This window comes from Lissotriton vulgaris, chromosome 12 (genome assembly GCF_964263255.1).
Source record: "Lissotriton vulgaris chromosome 12, aLisVul1.2, whole genome shotgun sequence".
NCBI lineage: Eukaryota > Metazoa > Chordata > Amphibia > Caudata > Salamandridae > Lissotriton > Lissotriton vulgaris.
Genome location: NC_141700.1, coordinates 113,984,805 through 113,997,035, shown reverse-complemented (window position 1 = coordinate 113,997,035; position 12,231 = coordinate 113,984,805). Strand labels below are relative to the sequence as shown.

Below are 12,231 nucleotides of genomic sequence, written 5' to 3'. Positions count from 1 at the left end.
GACACCCTCACACTGCTCACCCTGCATACTCACACACTGCTCACCCTGCATACTCACACACTGCTCACCCTGCATACTCACACACTGCTCACCCTGCATACTCACACACTGCTCACCCTGCATACTCACACACTGCTCACCCTGCATACTCACACACTGCTCACCCTGCATACTCACACACTGCTCACCCTGCACTCACACACTGCTGGCCCTGGACACCCACACACTGATCACCCTGCATACTCACACACTGATCACCCTGCACACTCACACTCTGCTCATCCTGCACACTCACACACTGCCAGTCCTGGACATCCACATACTGCTCACCCTGCATACTCACACACTACTCACCCTGCATACTCACACACTGCTCACCCTGCATACTCACACACTGCTCACCCTGCATACTCACACACTGCTCACCCTGCATACTCACACACTGCTCACCCTGCATACTCACACACTGCTCACCCTGCATACTCACACACTGCTCACCCTGCACTCACACACTGCTGGCCCTGGACACCCACACACTGATCACCCTGCATACTCACACACTGCTCACCCTGCATACTCACACACTACTCACCCTGCATACTCACACACTGCTCACCCTGCATACTCACACACTGCTCACCCTGCATACTCACACACTGCTCACCCTGCATACTCACACACTGCTCACCCTGCATACTCACACACTGCTCACCCTGCATACTCACACACTGCTCACCCTGCATACTCGCACACTGCTCACCCTGCACACTGCTCACCCTGCACACTCGCACACTGCTCACCCTGCACACTCGCACACTGCTCACCCTGCACACTCACACACTGCTCACCCTGCACACTCACTCACACACTGCTGGACCAGAACACACACATACTGCTCACCCTGCATACTCACACACCCTGCATACTCACACACCCTGCACACTCGCACACTGCTGGCCCTGGACACCCTCACACTGCTCACCCTGCATACTCGCACACTGCTCACCCTGCATACTCGCACACTGCTCACCCTGCATACTCGCACACTGCTCACCCTGCATACTCGCACACTGCTCACCCTGCACACTCACACACTGCTCACCCTGCACACTCACACACTGCTCACCCTGCACACTCACACACTGCTCACCCTGCACACTCACACACTGCTCACCCTGCACACTCACTCACACAATGCTGGCCCGGGACACCCACATACTGCTCACGCTCACCTGCATACTCACACACTGCTCACCCTGCACACTCACACACTGCTGGCCCTGGACACCCACATACTGATTACCCTGCACACTCACACACTGCTCACCCTGCACACTCACACACTGCTCACCCTGCACACTCTGCTCACCCTGCACACTCACACACTGCTCACCCTGCACAGTCACACACTGCACACTCACACACTGCTCACCCTGCACACTCACACACTGCTCACCCTGCACACTCTCACACTGCTCACCCTGCACACTCTCACACTGCTCACCCTGCACACTCTCACACTGCACACTCTCACACTGCTCACCCTGCACACTCCGGTTTTAAAGTCTTTATTTCCGTATAAAAATCATAAAAGACAGCATTGTAACATATTTAAGAGTTTCGCAGTTTTAAATGAGCTTAACATTGTAATGATATTTAAGAAAACACCAACATCGGCATAATTCCATATAGCTAAACTAAAAACACTTTTGAGATTAAAATGTTATTAAACATCCAAGGAATACAAAGACAAACCTGACCAAGACGTATTAAAATGCGAAACGTTTGAAAAGGTACAAATAAGCGAAACCATTCCTATTACAAAAATACATAATACAATATCCTGTATTTAGGGAAAAAACGGTTAAACTTTTTGTAAACACATTAGGAAGCCCTATTAAGGGTTTTGTCTGCTTTTTACCCTGATAAGGCACGCCCACCCTAAAAATTTGGCTAAACTCACCACAATTACCTCTGGGGTATTGGTTTTTAGAACCCAAATAGCCTCAGAGGACTCTGAGGGGGAGGCGCTGGAACAGGGGTTTTAACCATTTGGTTTGTGGCGCTGAGTAGATCGAGCAGGCAAACAAAAAATGACCCTCGGTTTCCTTATGACCTGGGCACCATCTGCAGAATTCCGTAGCTCCATTAGCCCAATTTTTTGTAAAGGAGTTCAATGGTAGAGCTCCTACCCGAAACTGATGATAAAGTTTCTTATCCAGCGGTTTGGTGATAGCATCCCAATATGTCTCACGGGAGGGATCCAACTTAAAAGTCAGGAACCTTCCCGTTAGACTGACAGAGCTGGAGGCGGACGCTCGCGATTGACGAAGCGAGGCCCAATACATTGCCTTGAATTCCTGTTTAGAGGGAAAGACGTTGGTACTAGGAGATGTCCACAGCTGTTCTAGTCCCATGTCTGCCAAAATGGTTTTTACCGTTGATAGCCATTGAATTCTCCCAGAACCTCTAATTGACCTGACTTCGGCCAGTTCCTTAGCAAAAAGGGTAAGGTCGGGGAGGTCATATGCGCCTCCAAAAGGCCACCAATCTAAATCTTGCCATCTCATTAATTGGATGGCACCCCAGATCTAAACAGAGGGATGGGGATGATTGGGGTAACCCTATCAGGTTGCGTAGGAACTTACACTGGATTTTGAATAGACTTGAGAGATCCATGTATCCCCAGAGATGTGCACCATATAGAACTGCAGAGTTAATCTTGGTATCATAGATCTTTAGCACTGGGGTGACCCGTTTTGTGATTGATCTCTTTTGCTCATTCAAAAGACAGCCAGTAAGTCGGGCAAGTTTAAGCTTTTGAGCACTGACTTGGTCTTTCCATCCCAAGCGACGATCCAGGGTAACCCCCAAGTACGTCATGGTCTCAACTTGTTCCAAGTTGACTCCACTCATGCTTACAGAGCTCCGGACAGGATGGTTCCTGCTAAGGACCATAAACTTGGTTTTACCCACATTTACCTTAAGGTCATTGGTGACACAGAACTCCTCGAAGCGGTCCAACGCCCGCTGTAGACCGCTACGAGTTTTTGAGAAGAGTAGAGTGTCATGGGCAAAGATGAGCATTGGGAACCTTGTCCCTGCCAGCGAAGGGGCATCAGTGGGAGTGTTTGCGAAGAATTTGACTACTTGATCGATTAATAGCAGGAAGAGTGTTGGCTCCAGGACACACCCCTGACGGACACCACGGGTCACGGGGAAGGGTTCCGTCACTTGTCCCTGTCCTCCCCACCTCACCCTTGCATAGTTGTCCTCATGCATTTTAACTATTAGATCAAGCAGTTCCATTGGTAGTCCCAAATCCCTCAGGACACACCACAATTTGTCCCTCGGCACTAGATCAAAAGCGGACTTCAGATTGATAAGCACGGCAAAGATGGTACCACCGCCGAGCAAGACCACCTTCCAGTAGATCAGACAAAATCTGAACACCTGGTCGATGGTGCTCGTACCCGATCTGAAGCCCGCTTGCATGGGAGATAGTATGTTCTCTAGTTCCATCCAACCTTGAACCCTGCCCAGAACCATGCGTGCAATAATTTTTTGAAGAGAGTCAATGAGACTAATCGGGCGGTAATTGCCCGGATTAGACCGGTCACATTTTTTGTGGATTGGGATTATCTCCGCCCCCTTCCACGACTTGGGGATTCTGGCTCCTTTGGCTGTTGCATTAGCAATCTTTGTTATATAGGGCACCCAAAGAGCGGGGTTAGCTTTAAACAAGTCAGCAGGGATAAGGTCCATCCCTGGTGCTTTCCCCCACTGGGTCAAGCCAAGTGCTAGTTCTACCTCGGTTTGAGAAAAATTGAGTTTCTCCCCACAGATGGGTGACAAGAGCGCCTCACCCGATGTAAAAGGGGGATCAGTGTTCACACTGAATTGTGCCGAGTAATGATTCACCCAGGCTTCGGGGGGTACATGGTTTGTAGGAGTACGTGAATCTGGATCCTTGCCCCACTTTACTAAGTCCCAAAATTTAGTCGGGTTATTCGAAGTAGAGGCATCCAAAAGGTCAGACCAATACATATCCTCCCACTCGGCATCCCACTGAATTTTCCTATATTGCGCCCTAGCTGCCTTAACAGTGCACATATTCCGGGATTTAACTGCTTTAATAAGGTGACTGTGGGCCTCCCTGCACTTTTTATTGTACCATTTCTGACGGGGGACATTTAATTTAGTAGATCCCTTCTGACATGGGAGAGAAAGGAGAATCTTTAGTTGGTCAAAACAGCGCTCATGGAGGTCAATAATAGTGTTTGTGTTTTCGGGGCTACCCCCCAGCAGATCATAAGGCAATATTTCATTGAACACATTAGAAACCAGTCTCAACATTCTCCTGTAGGGTCTCATCCCCCGCGAGCCTGGACCATTTTAGCCTTTTTCGGTTGTTAGACAAAAACACATCCCCTGTCCGGGAGGCGTCAGATTCCTTCAATCTCTTCATTCCCGGCGACCTTAATTTGAGTGTCAGGGGGTTGTGATCGCTTTCTGTGCGGGGTACCACTTCCATGTCCACCAACAGAGGCCAATATTCCAATTTTAACAAAAGATAGTCTATCCGACTTTTCCTGAGTCCATTGTCAAAGGTGTAATTGGCACATAGATCTGATCTTGTGCGACCATTAATGGCCCGTAGACCCCGGGTTAGACATAAAGCCGTCCAGTTCACGGCTGCCTCAGTTGAATTAACAGTTTTATTGGTCATCAGATCAGGAATGTTCCAAACTGCATCCTCTGCGGACCCCCAACTGTCCCCTGCATCATAAAGCGGCTCAAAAGTGCAATTTAAATCTCCTGCCAGGAGGATAACATTTTCACTGGCCAGTCCAGCAAGATAATGGTCCAGAACATCCAGAATAGCGGGGCAGGGGCCGCCAGGTAGGCCTCGTGCATATATATTAAAAACAACCAGATCCCGATGGCCATCCTTACTCAATTTAATTGCCAGTAGGTCCAGGTTCTCTACAGATATCTCAGTTGGGTGGTATCCCAATGACTGCTTAACCCAGATCAACAAACCCCCTGAAGATCGCCCTTTACCACCTCTAATAGCTGGTTTAGAAAAGTTTACAAAACCTACCCTATAGATTGGATCTGGTGCCCAAGTTTCCTGTAGTAGAATAACATCAAATTTATCAACAAACTCCAACCAGTCTTCGGAATGCATACGGCCCTTAACCCCAGCTACATTCCAAGACACTATATTGATTATTTCAGATAGGGGGGCTACGGAGGGAATCATTGATGCGGATGCTACCAGGGTTGCCAGTTCACCCCCAATTCCTGGCCTACTCTTATTGCTGTCAAGATTATCCAAGGTTTCCCCCGTCAGCTTAGCCTCTATTGGATCTTCAACAGCTATTATGGCATCTTCTATGGTTACTAATGCCCCCAGACTTGCCTCTACATTATTTGCGAGAGATGAAACCTCCCGGCTTGGCATTGCTGCCACATACCCACGGTCCTCAGCAGACTTGATCTTCCTAGTCGGTATATGAAGTCAGTCTATGGCCTCGAGGTCGGAAAGGGGACCAAAATGATTAAATATTATTGGAAATTGCTGGGGGTGTGATGTCATTGCTAGAGGATGCCTCCTAACTGGCGGTATCCTATGAGTAGGGCCTAATGGAATATTACTCTGTCTTTGGGGGTAGAAGTATGAGAGCCCCAATGTTTGTACGTCCCCCTGTCTAGCAAACCTTGCTTCCTTGCGAATTAATATGCAGTCACCCTCCAAGTCTTTAGTGCCATATCCCACCCAATCAACTCTCCTTACGAAGAGAATTTCAGTGGGCGATGATGGAGGCAGGGGACGATTTTTATTCAACCAGAAAATCACCTTATTGCGTAGATCCCCATATGACTCCTTAGTACCATCTTTTAATGGGGCAACACCTGTTAATACTATTGTGTATTGGGTTGCCTCTGGTGGTAGGTCTGCACGTGGGATAGTGTACTAATATGTTTCTCCATCATTGGGGTTTTGATACTCTGATGAATAGATTTTTGCCCAGGTGGTGGCTGTCGAGGGGTACTGAGGTTAGGTTTTGCCCGATCGGACGGGCTGCTTGAGACCTATCAGAGTAAGGTTTGACAGCGACCTTCTTCTTATAGGCCTGTGACAGAGTGCCCACAGCTACAGTACTAAGAGTGTCTCTAGATCTCCCCCCCGCTGTCGGTTGATTGTTAGCTACCCCAGTTGGTACTGGGTTAGTGGCTTTACTAGTGGAAGCATTGTTAGTGCATTTTGTCTTGATTGCTGGCTGTGTTAGAACACCTCCCACTGGACTGGGAATAGTTTACTTTTGTAGCAAGCCCAGATTTGTGCTCACTACGGACTCCAGGGCGTCTATTTTGGAAGTCATCAGCCTAGTACGCTCCAAAACAGGTAGTAGGAGGGTTTTAATCATGGCCTCCATTTTTACCAATAAAACTTCATCGCTATTTAAGCACATTGGGCAGGGATTAGATGACCCCAGGGGAATAAGGGAAGGGCATAACACATTAGGGAGTACAGGAGGTATTTGTAGGTCTAGGGGATGCTCGAGGGCGAAAGCATCATTACTAGATGGATCATTTAATTTGGGCATCTTATGATCTCTCCCCCCCTGGTGACTCAAATCTTGCTTTCTCTTTCGGGATATTGGTTCTAAACCAGAGGGGTCAGCCTCTGCTGAAAGATCTGAGACAGCGTTAATAGCATTAAAAGATGGATGAATGGTTTCTAGACTGAGGTCGTTTTCCCCGCTATTCTGGGTTTCATCCCCCCGCTTGATTGAGTAACATCCAAATTCTGGTCAACATTAATCAGAGAGAGCAGAGGGGCCCTCCCCCTCTCCATCTATGTGAACTATTGCCTCAGTAGTGACAGAGTGTATACAATTTAATGCCGCATGGGCTACAGGACTGGTAATTTTAGCCATCCCACCCAGCGAGGAGCGCTTCCCGCTAACAAGATCTAGGGAGAGTCTTTTTTCCACCATCGCTATTTCCTTTGCCAATATCCCTGTTGCTCGGGTAATAAAAGCATCAAGTGGGCCTGAAACAACTCCCTTGGTGGTTTGTATTTGGACTGTACGCTCTTTGCCTGATCTTAAAGGCATGTTACTATCTACTTTAGGCCAACTATGGCTATATTATATCTCACACACTAATAGGTAGGGTATTAGTAGATCTATACAACCCACACTATATATGATATAACTTTTACCTATGCACAATTTGCCTGGGGTTTCAATCAATACGTTCCTCCAACATTGAGTGAGATCGGGCAGAGGATGGGCCCGGGCCGGATTCTGCCGTACTCGAACGGCCTCAAACGGCCCGCTCTTTGCCCGGTCTTCGCCCCGAGCTGCGTCCCGCGGGTGTCCTGCTGCGCGAGACGCTGACACTGTTTATATCCTCCCAGGCAGGGGGGCGTTGCTGCTGCGGGAAGAGGCTGCAGGTGTGGAGATTGCCTCGCAGATGTTTCTGTCTCTGTACACGACGATGATGAGCCCAGTCAGGTCAGGTCAGCCTCAGCCCCAAGCTATGAGTAGCACCCGCGCAGCGGGCGCAACGAAAGTTTATGCGATGGCCAGGCGGGGGGGCATTGCCGCTGCAGGAAGAGGCTGCAGGTGTGGAGATTGCCTCGCAGTCCCGCAGCGGTGTGGGTGGAGTGGGCGGGTCCGAAGGCCAGCAGCAGCCGAGGAGCGGGTGCCGCGTCCGGGGAGCAAAGGAGCACAATCCAACAATGTTTCTGTCTCTGTACACAACGATGATGAGCCCAGTCAGGTCAGGTCAGCCTCAGCCCCAAGCTATGAGTAGCACCCGCGCAGCGGGTGCTACGAAAGTTTATGCGATGGCCAGGCGGGGGGGCGTTGCCGCTGCAGGAAGAGGCTGCAGGTGTGGAGATTGCCTCGCAGTCCCGCAGCGGTGTGGGCGGATCCGAAGGCCAGCAGCAGCCGAGGAGCGGGTGCCGCGTCCGGGGAGCAAAGGAGCACAATCCAACGATGTTTCTGTCTCTGTACACGACGATGATGAGCCCAGTCAGGTCAGGTCAGGTCAGCCTCAGCCCCAAGGTATGAGCACCCTGCATACTCAAACACTGCTCACCCTGCACACTCACACTCTGCTCACCCTGCACTCACACACTGCTGGCCCGGGACACCCACATACTGATCACCCTGCATACTCACATACTGATCACCCTGCATACTCACACACTGCTCACCCTGCACACTGCTCACCCTGCATACTCACACACTGCTCACCCTGCATACTCACAAACTGCTGGCCCTTCATACTCACAAACTGCTGGCCCTAGACACCCACATACTGCTCACCCTGCATCCTCACACACTGCTCACCCTGCATACTCCCACTGCTCACCCTACACACACACACACACACACTGCTCACCCTGCACACTGCTCACCCTGCACACTCACACTCTGCTCACCCTGCACTCACACACTGCTGGCCCGGGACACCCACATACTGATCACCCTGCATACTCACATACTGATCACCCTGCATACTCACACACTGATCACCCTGCATACTCACACACTGATCACCCTGCACACTGCTCACCCTGCATACTCACACACTGCTCACCCTGCATACTCACAAACTGCTGGCCCTTCATACTCACAAACTGCTGGCCCTAGACACCCACATACTGCTCACCCTGCATCCTCACACACTGCTCACCCTGCATACTCCCACTGCTCACCCTACACACACACACACACACACACACACACACACACACTGCTCACCCTGCATTTTGTATTCCCTGTCTACCCCAGACGGGTTCCCTCAACCAGAAGACAGTATGTTAATCTGAAAAAAACTACTTTGGAGCACCCCCCCCCCTCGATTTCCTGTGAACATCCCGCCGTGCCGCGCATGCTGTTCGTTGATGTGGACTCGTCCTATGTGTGTGGGAAGCCGGAGCTCGCCCAGGGAGGGCGCTGAAAGGTGCCAGAGCCGCTCGTCGCTCAGTCCTCCCGGGACCCCTTTAGCCGCTTGTTGCCGGGTTTAAATGGGCCAAGTGAAGAGAATCGACAGGAGAGGTGGCAAAACCTGCGAATGTGACTCGTAATGGTCTGAGCCCCAACGCCAAGGGAACCCAACCTCACACATACACCCCCAACCCCCCCCCCCCCCCCAATGGCAACACTCCTCCACAGGAATCATTAACACCTGGGTCCAAGGCACGGGAGGAGATCTGGGCAGAAAGGGAGGGCAGGTGAATCCCGGCGAGAGAAAGTGAAGGAGGGAGAGAAAGTGAGGGGCAGGAAACACAGAAGAGAGAAAAGAGAGCGCGACAGAGCGCGGCAAGAAGATGCCAGGCAGAGAGCATGTGCAAAAGTTCTCAGGTGAGAGGGTAAAGGGGACAGTGGAGGAGTGAGGGGGCAGGGGATGGGTGGAATACAAGGGGGAGGTGTGTACAGGTCAAGACCCGGGCCGGAGGGTACAGCAGCCGCATAGCAGGGAGTGTAGGGTCGCGCCCCTGTTGTAGCTCTGTGGACACGTGTAGTAAAGTCAGACTGTGTAAGTATCCCCCAGGCTCGGGGAGTCCCCCCCGCCTGCTGCTCTTCCTCCAGGGTTCCGCCTGTTGAGTGGGAGGTGCCAGGTGGAGGTGGGCGGTGCTGAGCCGGCAATGGGCGTCTCCAAGGAGGTTGGGGGTGGCCACGATCCTGCGGCTCTTGGTGCGAGGAGCCTGGTGCTCATAGCTCGGAACCTGGAGGTATTACTAATGTGCGTTGTCAGTTATTGAATTGGGTGGGAGGGTGGCCATGGAAGAAGCAGCTGATCCTTTCCAGGCCCGCCGCCACACGCAGATACCCAATGACTAGGATGAGCAGACCAATAACGGAGCCAGTGTGCCATGGGCCCGAGGGCAGAGAAGGAAATGCCCCCTAGCCGCTGCTTGACTCCTGAAATATAGCTATAATCACGGTCCTGGAGCCACTGCACCTGTTTTACTACGTTAAACTTCACCCCGGAGCACATCATATTCAGCATGCCCCCTGGTCAGCTTGCACCGTGTGACTCTGTAATGGTGCCGCTCACTCTTTCTGTTGCAGTCATCTGACGGTGCCGCTATTCCCTCTGCCTATGCAACCCCCACCATCCCTCGCTCCCAATATTATGTTCCGAAAAGATCGCAAAAACATCCTTGTAAAGGGAACAGGCGGCTTCCCGACCAGCATTACTGCCGGCACTGGCTACCTCTCAAAAACACTAACATACTTATTCAAACGAAGACACTTCTAGGGTCCGACTTGTAAGCAGCGACTGAGAGTAGCCCCGACTTTGCACAAGTGTTTTTTTTTTACCGTAAACTTTCGATTAACATTCCAGCAGTGACCATTAGCCCCTTCCCCTAGCAAAAAAACAAATGTCCTCCCTCCGACGTGTTTGTGAAGAGCTTAAAATAATGGTGTTACTGCTGCCTTTCCCTTGCCTGCAGCCACATGTGAAGAGGTCAGGAAGGCTCACGTGAGGAATTATAACGAGCAGTGGTGCGCGCCCGTAGCCCCGAGCCCTAAAAACTCGAGACTGGTGCACGCGCGCCCAGCATCTGTCTTCAATTACCGCGCCCCCCGACAGCTGGTAATTGATGAAATATGGCCTTCTGCTGCAAGTGTCCGCACGGAATATGCAGGAAGCAGAGCAACTCTACAGCATATGGCCTATTGCGTGCTCTCTTCCAAAAAGACACGCACCAGAAGGCCAATTGAAATGAAGCTGGCAAAAATAAAGGACTAAAAATCTCGAGCAGCCAGGAATTTTTAGGTAGCTGTTCAGAAACGCTAACTACAGGACTCTTGGGCTCCGCCCACATTGCTGACGCAGTGTGACGTAGGACCGAGCCTCAATGGCTTTTCTAGGAAACATCTCATTAGTGGATATCTGTAGAGCAGCAACATGGAATAACCCACATATATTCACAAAACACTACTGTGTTCATAGCTTAGCTAATCAACAAGCTAGAGTGGGTCAAGCTGTATTACAAACACTTTTTTAAACACCTACATCAACCACTAGTTAACCACCACTTTTGGGGAGTACCGCTTCACATTCTATGCTAAGCATATTTATCTATGGCCAGCAAATGCTACAAATGGAATATATTACTTAGCCTGTTAGCATCTATTCATAACGTGTAGTGCCGTTAATTCATATACACCCACCCTCCTCTCCGGAAGCTACTGGCTGAAGTATTCAATTTTCTACTAAAACATTAAACTTTATCTTAACTTTACTCGCATGATCATCCTTTTCTGTCACTGTACTGCTACTATCCCAAGCTCACCCGATGAGCACAGACCCAATCTAACAAAGAAGCAAAGGAACATGCGCAGTACAGACTATAGCAGGAGTCATATTACATCAAGATTCAAAGGACTTCTTCAAAGCAAAACAACTTGCAAATGTCGGAGCCCAACTCTAGATGGCAGGAGTATGCTAAGCATATGAATCTATGGCACTACAGACTACAAATAAATGCTTACAGTGTAAGTAACATTCCTTAACTACCTTTCTACAAACATTTTCCCTGTACTCTAAATCTATAAAAGTCTCCTCCGCTGAATAAAACCGGATGATTTGCTAGAGCTGCATTTTAAACCTCTCAGGCCTTTTTCTGTTATTTTTGTTCTATCGATTTAAATACTAGGCTTTAAGGGATTCCTTCTTTTTAATGTGTAAGGCGATGGAGCAAAACCGTATTTCTCTTGAACGGGATAGTATTAGGCTTTTTGAACCTTGAAAATTCTCAACTGGTCTCCGAAAGACAAAGATCTGATCTTTTTACATGGGTAATTGTTTCGTCAAACTATTATCAGGGGACACTGTTTTCAAATCCATATGACCCTCACAGATACAGTGTCACCCATTCTCGACTGCATTAAATTCTAGTGATACTCCTAGAAACCATATGCATACGATCAATGAAAGGAAATAGGTTACCTGCATCGGTTCCTCATGTAGCTGAGTCTGTTCATGGAGGCAGGATCCACAGTAGCACTGCCACACCTGTGTAGGAAGGGAAAACATACATTTTTAACATCCACTAGGATTTACATTTATTAAGAGCATTTCAGAGTGAAGTTAATGTAGAGAGGGCAGACTGGCAAAATGGTACCGTGGATCTAGGGCAGGGCAGGTCTCCAATCATTACTGTAATGAGCACTACTTTTGATGAATGAAAAT

At 49.7% G+C, this 12,231-nt stretch overlaps 1 protein-coding gene across 1 annotated transcript in view; it reads right to left on the bottom strand.

Moving 5' to 3' along the window:
• The window catches only part of ARNT (aryl hydrocarbon receptor nuclear translocator), a 173,475-nt gene that overhangs the window by 100,284 nt on the left and 60,960 nt on the right, over nucleotides 1-12,231 (bottom strand). Inside the window, exon 8 of the mRNA XM_086947454.1 lies at nucleotides 11,989-12,054. Within this exon, the coding sequence (XP_086803580.1) occupies nucleotides 11,989-12,054 (66 nt within the window). The remainder of the gene's footprint in view (nucleotides 1-11,988; nucleotides 12,055-12,231) is intronic.